The 16,957-nt window shown below is 37.4% G+C and overlaps 2 protein-coding genes across 3 annotated transcripts; one reads left to right on the forward strand and one right to left on the reverse strand.

Annotated features, from left to right (window-relative positions):
- Positions 1–769: 769 nt before the first annotated feature.
- On the forward strand, positions 770–14,077 carry LOC306846243 (bestrophin-4-like). Of its 2 annotated transcripts, XM_079379472.1 has the most exons (10): positions 845–891; positions 7,781–8,119; positions 8,447–8,541; positions 8,650–8,883; positions 10,519–10,673; positions 10,745–10,822; positions 10,903–11,058; positions 11,143–11,223; positions 12,223–12,356; positions 12,843–14,077. In XM_079379472.1, exons 2-10 carry the CDS (start codon positions 7,968–7,970, stop codon positions 13,000–13,002), a joined length of 1,245 nt encoding a protein of 414 aa, XP_079235598.1. In that variant the 5' UTR covers positions 845–891; positions 7,781–7,967; the 3' UTR covers positions 13,003–14,077. The 2 variants fall into 2 exon arrangements, with proteins under 2 accessions (XP_079235597.1, XP_079235598.1); XM_079379471.1 differs by lacking the exons at positions 7,781–8,119; positions 8,447–8,541; positions 8,650–8,883; ... (4 more) ...; positions 12,223–12,356; positions 12,843–14,077 and adding an exon at positions 3,134–6,010 and having other exon boundaries at positions 770–891.
- Positions 14,078–14,219: 142 nt separating this feature from the next.
- LOC306846244 (small ribosomal subunit protein eS8) lies at positions 14,220–16,699 on the reverse strand. Its single transcript, XM_079379473.1, has 6 exons — positions 16,641–16,699; positions 15,583–15,689; positions 15,261–15,360; positions 14,883–15,058; positions 14,554–14,683; positions 14,220–14,370 (listed from the first exon to the last, which is right to left on the reverse strand). Exons 1-6 carry the CDS (start codon positions 16,642–16,644, stop codon positions 14,261–14,263), a joined length of 627 nt encoding a protein of 208 aa, XP_079235599.1. The 5' UTR covers positions 16,645–16,699; the 3' UTR covers positions 14,220–14,260.
- Between the last annotated feature and the right edge of the window lie 258 nt (positions 16,700–16,957).

The raw sequence follows: 16,957 nt of genomic DNA on the forward strand, positions 1-16,957 counted from the left end.
ATCTGCGCTGATGGCACTCGCTGCAGCAGGACACTAAACACCGTCGAGCACGGATTCACATCGTTTCCACCAGGGCGGCAATTTTTTTCATCACTAATTTATGGATGTCTAAAATATAAAAAATAAGGAGAAGCCTAAAATTGGCCCGAGGCCCGGCCCGCGTCTGAACTATTACGTGAAAATTGGCCCTATAGGGACGTAAAAAAGTCGGGGCCCGTTGGGCCCGGGCCGAAATGCAGGGCTCTAGTTGCCATGCGAGCGTCTTTAGCACAGTTGATTTTTATCTACCTTTTGGGTAAACTGGAACGTTGTTTAAAAATGCTGTTGATTAATCAGCATCATATAAAGTTAAAATGAATATACAGTTTTAAGAGTTACCCCTCCCTAACATTCAAGCCATTAATAAGGGACTCAGACCCCACAGTATGAAGTAAATGACGGAGGTCTGCCTTGCCAGGTAACTTTCCCTCGCTGTACACACTTACACTGTAAAAAGTGATAAGTTGACTTAACTTAAAAAAAAATTGAGGAAACCCCTTGCCTTAAAATGAGCAAGTAAATAATAATTTAAAAAATTAAGTGAATTGTCAGGTTCTGAATTTTTTTTAAATTATTAATTGAATTATTATTAAGTTAAGTCAACTTATCACTTTTTACAGTGTACACACTTTCCCTCTGCATCACACACACAAGAAGCAGAATTTCCACATTCCAGCTGGTGTTGTGTTGATTAGGACACACCCACGCACACACACACACACACACACACACACACACAAACACACACAGAGAGACTGTACAGTAGCGAGCAATAGGACTGCTGCTCTAAGTGTTGCGGTGATCTGAATGAATGACAGCTCCACCAACAGCTCACAATAATGACACGTGAAGGTAAGCGGCACTTTTAACACTTTACTGTTGCTCTGGTACGATTGCACCAGTTGTATGAATTTTAGTAAACTTAAAACTTCGGTAAAAAATTTTGTTCATGAAGAGAGGTGCTTTAGTCAGTAGTGTATGAATAATAAATGTCTAGACCGTTTCTGCTTTGCAGTCATAAGCGGCTTGTGTTTTGTATTGATTTATTGTTGTTTGATGTTGTTAAGCAGACGCATTGTGAATTTGCGCTCGAGTAAAATAAAAGATCCGCTATCTGAGAGGAAACTGCTGGAACTGGGTGTAACAGTGCACATTGTTCTGCCATGAGATCATGTAGGATAGGTTTGATCATACCCATCGCTTTAAACTATTAGAAAAACTTTGATTTATTATGCATATCTTATAACATGCCCCCTTTCCTTACTGTTTATTTGGAACAAACCTTGCTCCAATTGTACCTTTAACCTCAAAGAATCGATCTTCCTTGCACAAATATAGGCTATGGATAACTCGATCAGCCAAAATGACTGGCATGGTTTTAAAAAAAAAGTTTATTTTTTCCACACATCTCATTTTTTACAGGCCCAAATGTTTAGTAATTTCTCTTTTTAAGTGAACTCATATTTTCAGGACTAGTCCAGTTACATCTACAAATGATAAATGATTGAATCCCTCAGCTCCTCTCTCCTCACAAAGACCTGAACTGTTTTATTAATATTTAGTTTTTAAAAAGTATAGTCATAGCTGAAAGGATCAAGTTTGTTTGGGTCAAGGTTTCTGTGATGGTCCAGGTTAAGGCTTACGGGATAGAAATTATCATTAGCTCACTATCAAACAATAGAAGTAGAAAAATTTCCATCGTGATTGAAAAACAAACCTGTGTGCATGTAAGAGAGATCAAAATTTAGGTGATTGTTTTGTTAGGGCTTGCTTGCTGAACTTAAGCCAGTATTGGTTCTCTCCAATGGTATTGCTTAAAATAAAGAATTTAAAGCACATTAGGACTTAATGTGGGTGTGGACATCAAATCTCGAAACGGTGATACTCCATTACCTATCATTACTTCATTACAAGGTTCATTTGTATTAGTTGTTTTTCTTTATTAATTTAGATTTATGATGTTCGTCACTGGTGCAGATGACAGCCTTTTAATTTCAGTGACAGAAAATATTTAGGCCGGTGTTGGGTAAACAAATAGCAGTTGATTTTATCTGAACTAAAATGAGTGTTTCAGCAGTATTGAATGCAAGGCTGGATTGGCCTGTTTCCTCATCCCTCGTTCCTGATGTGGATAGTCTGTGTTGTCAGGGGGTTTGCACATTCCACTCCCATTGTTTACATCAGGAAAGTCTGATGCCAGGCCTATACTTGCGGGGAACGAAAACATGTACAGTCCTCTGCACAGCAGGGGAAAAGATATTGGACCAAAGTTCTCTTCAAGATAACAGAAGAAGAATTCACTTTTTTGTGAAACTAATCATAAAAATGTTTTCCAGTAGTCTAAAATTATAATTTTTACTAATAAAAATAGAACATAAACAACAGTTTTAAGGATATATTGTTGTACATGCAGGCAGTGATCACTGTCATTAATCTGTGCATACATTTGTTTTCATAGCCTCAGAAATTGTATTACACATGAACAGCAAAGCACTTATTGTTACCCGGCCGTCAAAGGATGTGAGTGATAGCCTATATTTGTTCAGTTCCCAACCAACCGTGAACTGCATGGTTGCCAGATTAGATGTTTCTCTGTGAAGTGTGGACTCCTGATCCCCGACTCACCTCATCACCATGCCAACTCCCACACAAATGACAACAGTGCCGAAGCCCCAGCCATGTTGCTATGCTGCTCAACCTGAGCGAGCAGATCCCTGGAGGTCAAGCTAGAACATAACAGAAAGAGAGAGGATGTAATAAGAGTGCCTGTGATATTTCACTCTTAAGATGTAGAATCAGATAGCATGAAATCTGTAAGTCATTTGTTGGTTGACTGTGTAAATGCAGTTTTTCTGTTGCACTTTGTGGTTGTTTTAGTGGTCTGACTTGTCAGCATCTCTTATCATCTTTGATATACATTGAAATGTTCAATGTTATTGACAGGATCAATATAATTGACAACCTTTTGAGTTCTCCACCCTAAACCTCACCACTTCTCAACGTTTCAACATTTTAGTAAAATATATAAATATATGTTATATATTTTATGAGGATTTGTAAACATTAGTATTTTTATTGATTTTTTTGGTTACAGGACTCTTCTTTTTACGCTGGTTTTGGATTCTCCAAATGCTGCATGTGACTGAAGGAAGCACTAAGGAGTGTGAGTGTCCATCTGCCAGCATTTTGTCTCACTTTCCATCTGAGGTACCCAGTGACACTTGCTGCTTGAACTACTCAGGATCTACATTCAATCAGGTTCCCTGGGCAGCTTTTTTGTCGCAAACACACTTGCAGGTTTTGGACCTGAGTAACTGTAATATTAGTCACATTGATCACAGTGAAGTCGATGATGCTGTCAGTTCACTGAGGGAGCTGTATCTTGGCCAGAACAGACTGACATCTCTGCCAGATGACTTCCTAGCTAAAGCCTATAGTTTGGAAGTGCTGGATCTAGGAGTGAATAATCTAAAAAATCTGCCTGAGCAATTTCTGCAGAGCTCGGACAAACTGCGAGCGTTGATCCTGGGATGGAACCAGCTGAGCGCTCTGCCTCATTCAGTGCTTAAGCCTTCGCTAGAGCTTCTGGAGCTCATCAGAAACCCCTGGGCCTGCACATGTTCGCTGTTAGAGGGTCTTCAAGGCGGTCCACACATCAACTCCAGCAGCCTTCAGGACCTCGTAGGTAATCTGACCTGTGCCTCTCCTCAGAATCTCGCAGGACGGACTGTTTGGTCTTTGCAGACAAGTGACGTGTGTCATTTGGCCAACCTGACCCCTCTCTTCATCCTGCTTCCCCTGTTCCTCCTCCTCAGTTTGGTGCTCTGCTGGTGCTGTGGGAGGAAGAAGAAGAGGAAAGACAGCTCATCGTTCAGCCCGACTCGCAAAAGATCCAACAACTCCCATTGCAACGGACGGTGGCCACATGCCAAGCTGCCAACTGGGGAGTCAGCAGTATCTGTAGACGGTGGAAAGGAGGTCATACTAAAGAACCAGCTGATGCTTCAGCCCTCGTCCAACTTGTTGGGCAGCATTCGAGATATTTATGAGGAGGTGGAGATCAAACTGGGCTCTGTGGACTCACTGGCCCCTCTGCCATCCACTTGCTCCACAGAAGGGACTGCGGGAAAGCAGGACCTGGACACGGTGAGTGTGAGCGAAGTGATGAAGGACTCAGCCGATCGGGAGAAGGCATACCTGACCCAGTCCACTGAATACTACAGCCTGGTTCCCGGGATTGAAATCGAGGACTCCGATCATGGAGATTATGAGAGTGTGGACCTCTCGTGACAGTACAGGAAATGGTGCGTTTGACTGACATACTCACAGATGCTAGCAAGTACACTGGAGTTTTGGGAATTCTGAAGGTGCGGTCACATTTATCATTTTCTTGGTGAAATTTCATGGGCGAATCCAGTCATTCAAATCCGCAAAGAAGTAGGGAGTTTTGTGTGAGCGCAAAACTGACTGCTCACTTTAATCACAGTTTGTCTGCTTGGTTTGAAAGTGACATCTGTGTGAGCAGTGCTTTTGACATGGACCATGGAACATTTTTACACAAAAAAGTTTACTAATGTGACTGCACCTTCAATAAGGATGTTTCCCCTTTGGTTGCAAATGCATAGTGAACGTTACTGTTGAAGGAAGTCACTGCGCCGTGTGAAGCCATTACTTTTGCATACAACGTGAATGAATTACTGTACTGATAAAGTGTCAAATGGAGCTGTTTGCAGACTCGGTCTGTTGCGAAGATAAGCTATCATATAGCTGTCGCCTGGATATTTTCATTATATTGAGATTTTTATATCTTCGTCCTCTGCTGTAATTTAGATGGTAAGTTTTATTGTTGGAATATTTGTGTTTCACATTCAGTTACAGTGTTTAGAGTCAATGTAAAATGTATTTGGTGTCACATACAACTCATATATTATCATGAAGAGGAAAAGTAACAGTAGAGAGCAAGAGAACATTAAACAGAACCACAGTTCAGCCTCTGTTCTTTATCTTGAGTAATCAACTCTGCTCAAATTTGATGTATGATGGACTAACATTTCTCTCCTACACAGAATTTTGGAGGGGTACTGTTTATGTAACTATGTAAATGTTGAAAACAGTGATTATTTTAGTCAATAGTATCTAGCCTGTTTCAACAGATGGCCGCAGCTGATGTAATCATTATTTTGGCTTTGTTAATAATTAATGTATTTTTAGGAGTTAAACGTGTATAATCAAATAAACAGAAACAGCTATACTAGTAAAATGAAGTGGTTTTCAGATAAGATCAGAATGACTCAGCAAGTTAAATTTAATATAAGCAGATTTCAGTGGAAATCCTAAATAAACCAGGAGAACAAATAACACTCAACTTTTACCTATAAATTGACTTTCATTGTCTTTTTGTTAAAAATAAATAAAGCTGAGATTAAATAAAAAAAATTGAAATTAGATGAAAAATTCAAACTTTAAAAACTTAAATGAAAATGAGAGATGTTGCCTTGGCATAATTAAGCTGAAGTACTAAAATGACTAAAACTAAAACTGAAATAAAAATAAATTAAAACTAAAGAGTAGTATTAAAAAAACTAATAAAGATGACAGAAGTGCATGAAAGATCAACTAAAATGAAAATTAAAATGTAAAAGAATATACGAATATATAAAAATGAAATGAAATTCAAAATAATAATAAATACTATAACAGTAAGTAATATACAATGACACTGTCCATGTCTATATGACATAATGACAGAACAAATCTAGTACAATTTCTAAGGTCAGCAACAACAAGGTCAGAAAAGAGTGATGGTCAAACAACACCGAACAAAACACGCCGTTTTTGTAATCTTGGGTGCATATGAGTTACACTGGACTTTCTGTATGAATTTATTATGATAACTTGTGACATCATCAATCAATACTGAAAATTAGAAATTATATTTCATTGTTGGCTTCAAATAAATGCTTTTTCACATAATTGTTGTTTTGCATGTTTTTGAGACTCTTTCAGTGATAGTTAATTGGACTACAGGATCTAATGACTGGTCGTTTAACTGAAATTCTGAAACCATGTATTAATGTAATTCAATTTGTTAATTACACTCAGTCCTAAGGGACCAAGTATGAAATGAATATAGCCGTTCCAGAGTCTCACACTGGCCTTCACAAGATTCTGTGCTTCTGCTTCTGTGTCCCCATAATGACCCAGCCCATTCATTAGCGGCTGAAATCACTCAGCAGTAATAGAAAGCTATAGCTCTGATTTCCTCCTGTGTGGGAGTTTGTAATTATAGCATTGGGTTACTCCGTCCAGTAAAACCTGCAGTAATGGCCTCACAAGCATCTCTACCTGCCCTGCTGTGGGACAGTGTGTTATATTTTGGGCTCTGTGGGCACTTTACAGTTGTGAAATTTCTATTTTTAAAGCTTGCCTGAACAGACACAATTACAACTGACAACAAAACTTGTTCTTTTAGAACAATCTAATTATTTAAACCATCACTGCCATTATGAACATGCCCTATAGCATATACATACTTGTCAAAGTTTTGCAATTTTTAGCAAAGACATTAATTTACTGATTACCAGAAAGTTTTTGCTAAAACAAAAATGTAAAATAATGTTTCCTGAATAACGTCTTTAAGACCCTCAACAGAGATTATTTTTTAAATGACAATTTGTACCTTTAAGAGCACAAAGTGATCATATATTATTGCTTTTTACTGATTCAGTTGTAATTTTTTAAATAAATTGTGCATGTTTGAATATTGTCTTAATGTGTTTTACATGAAGACAATAGATATCTAAAGCAAATTGTATCATAATCATCAAGCTTTTGCTTTATTTAACAAGGGAGGGAAGGGGTGTTCAGCTTGTATGAAGTGAACTGAAGTGCTGTGATGGGCCTCCTAAACTGGAGTAACTCCATACTTTCTTTTCCTTACAGTGTCTACTGCCCCCTAATGTTTGCTGAAAATCTGCAGATAGATACAAATTATTGTAGATAGATATATTCAGTATAACAGCAGTGTTATAAAATGATCTCTTTTCTCTTAATTAGATTGTTTGGTTGGATATAAAGCATCGCTGGTTTTAAAATAACTTGTTTCGAGTGGTTTTGTCGCTGAGCAGTTCACATGAGATTGGTTCTATAACGGTGACATGAAGGAGCATTTATAACACAGTTATATTTACCAGTAATGTAACTATTATGATTATGATTATGATTACTTACAGGCCTTACAAGGCCTTTCAGGAAATTCAGGTTTTATTGCATATGCTGCATCCAAGAACTCCTAAATCCTTTTTAGACATGCTGTTATCTGTTTGTTTTTTTTTAGTTGCATCTATGGTTCCACAAAGAAGCTTTAACATCCATGTAAACTATTTATTACACAAAAGGATTCTCAGACCATTAAATTTTCTTCACACTAAGATGAAAAGTGGTTCTTTTACTGTAAGAACTGCTCACTAAAGGTTCTCTGGGAACCAAAATGGTTCTTCTATCTATATTTTATAATAATAATAATAATAATAATAATTTGTTTTTATTATTATTATAAACAAAAAACTTAAAAGACAATTTGGAAAATGCACAATCAAGTGATAAATAACTTGTCATAAATTATAACTTTGCTCACTGTGGAAAACACACAGTAATCATTCATAATGATTAGACTTGTGTGAAACTGACATTGACCATGAACATGTTCTTTTAAACTGGGTTCCCAAACCATAAATCACAGGATGGATTGATAGCTCCACATTAAAGACAGATATATAAAGGAGAAAACAAGAGGTGTGTTTTCTCTCTAAAAGAAGACGAGCTTGAAACACTAAGGTAAGGACAAAAAAAAAGACTCTTCTATATGATAAAGTGTCACAAAATTGTGAAAACTTCTTAATTCTATGAGTTTTTTCTAGTATTCCACCATGACGGTATCCTACACGCTCAAGGTGGCCAATGCTAAGTTTGGAGGCTTCTCAAAGTTACTCTTCCGATGGAAAGGAAGCATTTACAAGCTTCTATACAGAGAATTCCTGGTCTTCTGTTTCCTGTACGGCTTCATCAGTATTCTATACAGGTATCATGGCATTCGAAACGTTAATAATCCACATTTTTTACAATTTCACATTCTTTTGGCTGAATATTTTTATCCAAAGCAAATTACAAGTGAGCAATGTTTTGAGTGCCAAGTCATAAGGACATGTCAGTTTTTGTAATGCCAGTACAGTACATGCTATACAAAGCCATGTTTTAAGGTTAGAGAAAACTAATTTGATGCAAGTCGTATCTAAAAGAAAGTAATTACAGAAGTTTATTTTAAGTAATGGTTTGAATATGCCTTGGTTATTGAAGTGCACACGTGAAGAAATGTTGTCCGTCAAAAACTCAGTGTTGCATCTTACAGGTGTGTCCTCAATAACACACAACAAGAGGTGTTTGAGCGGCTTGCACGTCATTGCAACAAGTTTGTTAAACTCATCCCTATGTCATTTGTTCTTGGTGAGCATAAATGTTCTGGCCATAGCAACATGATATTACTAACTCTTTGGGTTTCTTGTACCAAGTTAAACTTAGTACCAAGTTAAACTGATCTGTGGTCCTTGTTAGGGTTCTATGTCACCCAGGCGTTTCAGCGTTGGTGGGGTCAATATACAAGCTTTCCCCTGCCAGATAACCTGATGATGGTCATATCTGGGAATGACCACGGCACAGATGAAAGAGGCCGTCTTCTGAGGAGAACTATGATGAGGTATGCAAACCTTTCATCTGTCCTCATCCTGCGCTCCATCAGTACACGAGTATGCAAGAGATTCCCAACTCTGGAGGACATTGTAGAGGCAGGTACGAACTTTGCATCTGAAAATGTTTGGGAGGAGTAGAAGTACTGGATTACTTTTCAAATTTCCAATAAAGTATAGAGCCTTTGCATTGTTTTCTACAGACTACTATAGGCTACTCGATAATGCTATTTACACAAAACTTTCTTCATACAGATACAGAAAGTAGCTATAACTTGCAGTTCAGTCAGTGAGTCAGACAATGATTCATTAGCTGTTCTGATGTATTTAAATCAGTAAAGGATTTGTTAGACTGATTCAAACCTAATTCATATTTATGATTTATTCACTAAAAGAACCAGCCCATAAGAGTCATTTGTTTGTGAGTCAGTCCTCCTTTAGTAAAGCATGTTTTTGATTCACTAAAAAGAACTGGCCCATATGAGCCATTGTTGGAGAACTTTACTTCTCATTATCCCGTGACCGTGTAGAGGATAAGTGGTTTGGAGAAGATGGAGAGATGGTCGCATTGTACATTTTTAATTCACTAGAAAGGAGTGAATTAAAAATGTACAATGCGACCATCCCTCCATCTCTCCATCTTCTCCAAACCCCTTATTCTCTACACGGTCACGGGATAATGAGAAGTAAAGTAAATCTCATAAGAGCCAGTTGTTCATGAAACGGACTATCGGGTCGTGTTGTATATATGGGTAGTTGACGTATCAATGTGTCCTATTGGTGTGACAGCAAAAATGTAAAAAAAATAAAAATAAACTCTAACATTGAATATAATCCTCTCTCATGCTATTTGTAACTAAGAATGAAGATACATTTTTCTCAAGTTATTTGTAGTTTTTCTTTTCTACATTTTTGCTATGTCACACCATAGGACACAGTCCAATTTGTATTTGTCAACTACCCATATATATATATATATATATATATATATATATATATATATATATATATATATATATATATATATATTATTCATTAATAACAGGCACATAAGAGTCATCCCAGCTAACAATTTTTAGTTTTAATTAGCAAGTTGTCTTTACGCAAGTCCAAAAAACCCTGTTAGTTTGGAGAACATTTCCCAGAATGCTATTATTTGGTTCCCCAAAAATGATCAAATGGGAACATTAGGGTAAGGTTCTGTGTTTGTTGGTATTTATTTGTGAAGCTGCCAACTCTGGTCACTTTGTGTGTTTTTAAGTCACTAAAAAGAAGTGGCTCATAAGAATCGCTTATTTGAGAAGCGGACTAATCTAGTTGCGTTTTATGTTTTTGATTCACTAAAAAGAATTAGTTGATAAGAATTACTTTCTTCTGCACTGGAAGCTCCTGTCGTCAAGTCAAATTCATTTGTGTGTAAACATACTTGGTTATAAATAAAATATTCTGATACTGAATTATTTGTGAATCAGAGGACTCTAGTCATGTATGTTTTTTTGCAAGGACAACTCAATAAAAAGACATTTCTTGCCATTACATTAAAAACAGACTAAGGAAAAATATGATTGCTTTTGACTTGGAGGTGAAGTGGAGCAGGAAATACTGAGCCGGTGGTATGTGCCATTCCAATTTACTTGATTCTGAAGAATATATCTATCATCACAGGTCATTGTCTTATTCAAAACCAGTGAATTTGTCAGAAATATGCATTTATTTGACATATTATTTTATTTTGCAGGATTCATGACCCCAGACGAGCTCAAAAAACTAAACCATCTGTACTCTGACTTCAACAAATACTGGATGCCACTTGCATGGTTTGCAAATCTGGCATCACAAGCGAGAACAGAAGGGCGTGTGAAAGATGATATAGCCTTGCGACTGCTCATGGATGTAAGTGTCTTTAAACATGTCAAGATGATGCATATGTGCAATAAAAGCACAATAATCCCTTCCTTTCTCAGGAGCTGAATAACTATAGATCAAAATGCAGCATGCTCTTCCACTATGACTGGATCAGCATTCCCTTGGTGTACACACAGGTAGAGCTCATCTGACAGATCTTTCATGGGTGTAACTCACCGTATGAACTTCTGGTCATCTCACTTCTGTTTGGATGCAGGTAGTGACCGTGGCTGTGTACTCCTTTTTTATGTTCTGCCTAATTGGGAGGCAGTTTGTAAAACCTGAGAAACCTGATGAAGACAAAATTCATCTGGACCTTTATGTCCCCATTTTCACTCTACTGGAGTTCTTCTTTTATGCTGGTTGGTTAAAGGTATGATTGCTAGTATAAGAGCATATTTTGTACTACATAATTGGTTTGATTTCTCTAAAATTAAGGGTACACGTATTCTTAAAGGTAGGAGAACTTATTATCAACCCATTTGGAGAAGATGATGATGATTTTGAGACCAACCAACTCATAGATCGCAACATTCAGGTTAGTAAATCAATACACACATGAATCAATACATAAATCCATTTAAAAGCAGGGCTCGCAAAATCGCTAGCCCGACGTCCCGGGGCTATTGTGTTTTCCAGTCGGGCTACCAAAATGCATCACTTACAGCATCATTACTCCAGTCTTCAGTGTCCCATGATCCTTCAGAAATCATTCTAATATGACTTCTAAAGGATCATGTGACACTGAAAATACTGCTTTGCTTCACAGGAATTAATTAAATTTTAAAGTATATTAAAATAGAAAGTTTATTTTAAATTGCAATAATATTTCACAATATTATTTTGTGAAATAATATTCAGTATTTTTTATCAAATAGATACAGCCTTGATGAGCATAAGAAACTTCTTGATCCAAACTTTTGAACTGCAGTGTATTGTAAAGTAAAAATGTGTTCTCAGATCACCTAAAATGTACATCATTTAGTTACATCAAGGGTCAAATCAAATATAAATAGCACATTAAAGTTAAAAGTTAGACAATTGTGTGTGTGCGCGCTGTACAGGTCTGGTATAAAGAATGCTTTTGCTCAGGTGCCTGAAATGTCCACCCAATAGAGAAAAGTTTTGCTCAGCAAGAAAAAATATTAGAGGGAACATTGCTCCCAAGGGTCCTTAAATTTGATACAACTAAATTGAAGAGTTTTTAAGGCCTTAGACAGTTTTAAATGTTAAATGGTATAAGAAATAATTTTTCAAATTGCCTTAAATAGATTTTTAAGAATTCTGCAGATACTTTGTAAATAGTAAAATAAAACTCTTTCCTTGATTTTCGTCGATATTTGTGTATTGGAAATGTTTTTGATTGACATTTATGGTCTTTATTTTATTTGGGCTAGTTAAATTAATTTTCAGGCTACCAAAATCTGAAGAGTACCTGCCCGAAGGGCTACCAGGGATTTTTTAATTTTGCGAGCCCTGCAAAGGATGCACATCTTGGATCATAACCACTCGTGGCAATGCTTTTAATTTAATCTAGGTTTCCATGCTAGCTGTAGATGACATGCATCAAAATCTTCCTCTCCTTGAGAAGGGCAAATACTGGGTGGATAAGGGTCCTTCATATCCTTCAGCTACTAAGCCTGTCTTCATGGGTTCTACACATGACATGAGGTACAGAGACAAACTGTAACACCTATATAATTCATAAATATTTAAAATGTGTAAATACCAATGGCCAGATTAATATGTTTGCTGTAGGCTATATAATTATTCCAGTCATGTAAGACAGTTGGTCACTTAACTTTAACAAATAAGCAAAAGAATGGGCCAAGCATGCAATATATGACTTTTGTTTAAATGCAAATGTTATCTGTAATCAAACACAATTACTTAATGATTTCCTTAATGAGGAAACTGATATTTGAAACTTGTGAATTTATGTAGAAATATTTTTGATTTACTGTCTTAAAGGGTTAGTTAACCCAAAAATGTAAATTCTGTCATTAATTACTCACCCTCATGTCGTTCCAAAGCCATAAGACCTTCATCTTTGGAACACAAATTAAGATAGGAGTAATTAATGACAGAATTAGAATTTTTGGGTGAGCTATTCTTAGATTTCGCACATTATTGACTTTGGTGTTCTGTATTTATTAGGATACTTGATGATAACGAGGAACCTTTACCAACTCCCAAGACACAAATGCTTGCCATCAATGTGTGGCCGACTACACACAAAACAAAAAAGCAGAAGAACAAGAGCTTGCAACAATATTATGTCTTTGCTGCAGATCTAAATGTAAGGGCAAACGCTTGAGGCTTGAACAGCCTTCCAAAAGCAGCATCCCATCACCACTGCAGCGTCAACAAACTGCTATTCAACACGTCTGCCATGATAAACTCTTGGGGTCACCTGAAACTTCAGAACAAGCAAACCAAGAGCCATAGATAAAGTGTAACTACCCAGTCAGGTTTTGCTTTGCATGTATTTTTTTTGGGACATTCAAGGACGAGAAGAAACCTCGTCCCTGCTTACAATCTTGAAACTGTTTTATTCATTAAAGGTGCATTAAATTGTTCAAGTGACAGTGAAGAAATGGGATACACTTGCTACAATGTAATTACATATTTAAGTACTGAGTAACATTAATTACATGTACATGGCTAGAGTTAGGATTAGGGGTTTGGCTTAGGCTTTCTTGTAATTATGCATAATTTATTGTTCTTATAAGTACATGCAGCAAACCTTAAAATAAAGTGCTACCAAGAAATTTTTATATTAGGATTTCCACAAAAATATTTAGCTGTGCAACTGTTGATATCAAGAATGTTAAGACTGAGGAATGATAGTAAGCATAAATATTCAGTTTTGCCATCAGGGAATAAATTATGTTTGAAGATATTTGACAGGTAATATGAAAGGTAATAAACTGACTTCATTAATCCAGTGATTAAAAATGAGCAGCAGTTGTTAATTTATTGCTCCTTTTAACTCATTTGTTCACAGCATCAAATTTTAAAACGTAGAAATTGACAAACAATGCTTTATCACACCTAATATATTAATTTCATAAAAATGCATAAATCAAAGACTATAAATATGTACTTGCCTCTGGAATTAGTTTTTTTTTTTAAGGATTCTTATTTTTAGGAAGCCATTACTTTCTGAGGCTTACCATTCAAAATGAAACATGTTGGATATTACATGCAAAGATGTGTAATTTTTTTTATTTTTTAATGTACACAAGTATTGCAATGACTACTTTACACAGAAAATTAAGAGCACTTTTGCACTTGTGTTTTTTCTAGGAGGTTATAACCAGTTAATGCAGTACAAAAGCAGCTGCTTAACTTTCTCAATCCTCCTTTCAATATAATGTGAGTAGGATGGAAATTAGTCATTTGCAACTCCAGAAACAATTACTACAAGATGTCACAAGCGAGTATCTTCTCAGCTAAGCCAACTTTCTAATCAAAGCTTTTGCAAGACAACTAAACTGTTGTATGAAATGAGAACAGCAGCGACAAGCGGAGTTGGGGTATTTTCTTTAATGGTATCAAAGAGAGCTGTACATTTATTTGCCTTTCTTGGCTTTAATCTTCCTCAGGTAAAACTCCAGTTCTTTGCCCTCAAGGATGTAGCCATCAGCCCTGCCACACTGTCCTGGTCTGGAGGCAATGCAGGCTGAGGAGAAACAAAACCATATATTAAGAACACTTAAACTGATAGGGTGGTGTCGCGGCAGGCAGCATTTCAGTGGTTATCAGAAATGGTATAACTTCAGCACTGTTGTGTCAGTAGCAGAACTGGTTAAAGTTTCATCACAATCACATCAATGTCACATTAAGACCTTAAAACACAACTTACCAAGAAGTTTCCCCTGCAGGAACTGCTCCTCCAACAGAGGACTGATCTTGCTGTTCTTTCTACGCTCATCGAACTTCTTTTGGACCTTTTTCGACCTCTTCTTGTTCAGGATTTCCTCTTCCTCAGGGGTCTGGATTGACAAATCAAATGATAATTAGCAATATACCGAATACAGTGCATGTTTTTGATAGATTTTATAAGCTACAAGCCTTCCTCAGAGTCTTAAACTGCATCACTTTCATTCAGTAGCAGAACTGGACAATATTATCATCAAAGAAAGACCACTATTGAGACCCAACAATTTAATAAAGAAAACTAATTGAACTTACCAGCTTGGCACCCTTCTTCCTGCCAAGTGGAAGAGTGTAGTGAGACTCATACCACTGTCTGTAGGGAGTGCTGTCCACAAGGACAACACAGTTCTTCACCAGGGTCTTGGTTCGCACCAGCTCATTGTTAGAGGCGTTGTAGACCACATCAATGATCCTGGTCTTGCGGGTACAGCCTGAAATGTCATTAAAACAGCCTCTAATGAAACATCCAATAAAATCTCAGCAAAAATACATTAAAGATCAGGTTGAACGTGTCTTTCTCAGAGAACTAAATGATATCCATCAAGCACATTCAGTAGCAGAACTGGACAGATTATCTTCATTGAAAGAGCTACAACTATACAAGCAGCACAAAAGCATTTATCAGATACCTACATTCCGAGCCCCACGAGAAGTTGCCCACATCGAGCCTCAAGGCACGGTATTTCTTGTTTCCACCACGGACTCTTACTGTGTGGATGCGGCGAGGTCCAATCTAAGGAGAGCCATAAAAATGAGTTTATATAACGTGACAAAGACCAGTGAAGACATATTTTGAGCTCAGCCATGTGTCAGTGTAACTATGACGAATCCTAACATTGGGAGGTCAAAGACTTTGACCAAAACGGTCAAAAATGACCAACCTAAGGACGTGCTTTCATCACCCACATTGTCGCCATGAGATACTGATGGCAAAATACATTTAAGTTACATTTACCTTGGTGTTTGCAGGAGGACGCCCGAGCTCATATTTCCTTTTCTTGTGGACGGGCTTGCGCTTGCCACCAGTTTTGCGGCGTTTGTGCCAGTTATCCCTTGAGATACCTTTAGTGTAAAGAGTTTGCGATGCATTAGAAACAAATCTGAATGGAATTAAACCATTCCCTTCCACCGCATACTTGAGTGTTCAGTTCTCCAAGGTGTTTATCCGCATGAAAAATCGGATTCCGCTATTGGATTCATCATGCACTCAAGCTTAAACAATTGATCCAAAAACTACACACGCAACCTCTGTACAACTTCCCCCATTAAACAACCCTCAGTCAACTTGCCTTAAGTCTACTTTCATATTCCATGGGGGAAAAAAGTCCCCGGTGTGGAACATGAGGGCGAGTAGACATCATTTTCGTAGTTTTTTGGGGGTGAAAGCATGTTGTCAAACAGCAGCTCCTCAAACGATTCACATTAGCAATAAGCTAACCGTTTAACCATTAGCAAATAAGACCTCATTAGCTCCAACTTTACACGCCTCCACAAATAACACATGGGTAATGTTAGCTGGAACCCTGTTTGTGTCGAGAAATAAGAAGCAAACCATAGTTGGTTAACATTTACAAAAGCACCCAAGCCTAATTTTCAGCTCGTTAGCTGGCCATGCAGCCTCCAGTGGTTGGCGCATGAACCTACTACTCGTTTAGCCTCTCACGCGAAGCGGTTTCTAATCTAAGTTACACTTCTTAATCACAAACATCGTTTATTTACGAATAAACCGGCGTTGTGCACGTTTTGGAACACAATTACCAGCCTAATTATCACTCTTAACGCTGTTTGAGAGTCTAGTATCCCGTGCGCGCAGCCATCTTGAGCAATGTCTCCAGACTTTCCCCATCTCTTCTCGTAAAAAACATTTTAATGGCATTAAATCGTCCAATTTGCCACTATATCGCTTGAAATCTACCTTTGTGATAAAGCACTGAGTGAATTTAATTAAAAGCATCATCGGATAGCGCAGATGAAGACGGATTGTTCAGGCGACCACAATCTGAAAACACGTACCCATTCTCAGGCGCCGGCTAGAAAGAGGGACCGCAAAGGCTCATGGGCGGGTTTCAAGCAACCACATATCGCGAGAATAAGTACAGAAATCGCGAGAGTAGTTCTTCTGGCTCAGAAGGGAGACACTTCACTGCCACCACGCGTTAATCCCGAGCTTTTCCAGTGTTTTACAAAGTGTTTTTAAAACATTCATTGTAACCATAAAATATATTTAAGAATTTAAGTCACTAATTTGCCGCACCCAAGGTCCTATAAAGTGTAGTAAATGTACTGTAAATCGATTTAAAGCGTCTGCTAAATAAATAATTCATAACGAT

The sequence above is a fragment of the Barbus barbus genome (assembly GCF_936440315.1).
Source record: "Barbus barbus genome assembly, chromosome: 26".
In the NCBI taxonomy this organism is placed as follows: domain Eukaryota; kingdom Metazoa; phylum Chordata; class Actinopteri; order Cypriniformes; family Cyprinidae; genus Barbus; species Barbus barbus.

Bases quoted from the DNA above. Each gene is read 5' to 3' on its own strand.
- LOC306846243 (XM_079379472.1), top strand. From the start codon at position 7,968: ATGACGGTATCCTACACGCTCAAGGTGGCCAATGCTAAGTTTGGAGGC. The intron at 8,120-8,446 runs GTATCATGGCAT...TGCATCTTACAG, and splicing joins TTCATCAGTATTCTATACAG to GTGTGTCCTCAATAACACAC. The intron at 8,542-8,649 runs GTGAGCATAAAT...GGTCCTTGTTAG, and splicing joins CCCTATGTCATTTGTTCTTG to GGTTCTATGTCACCCAGGCG.
- LOC306846244 (XM_079379473.1), bottom strand. The intron at 14,684-14,882 runs GTAAGTTCAATT...TTGTCAATCCAG, and splicing joins GGAAGAAGGGTGCCAAGCTG to ACCCCTGAGGAAGAGGAAAT. The intron at 14,371-14,553 runs GTAAGTTGTGTT...GTTTCTCCTCAG, and splicing joins CCTGCAGGGGAAACTTCTTG to CCTGCATTGCCTCCAGACCA.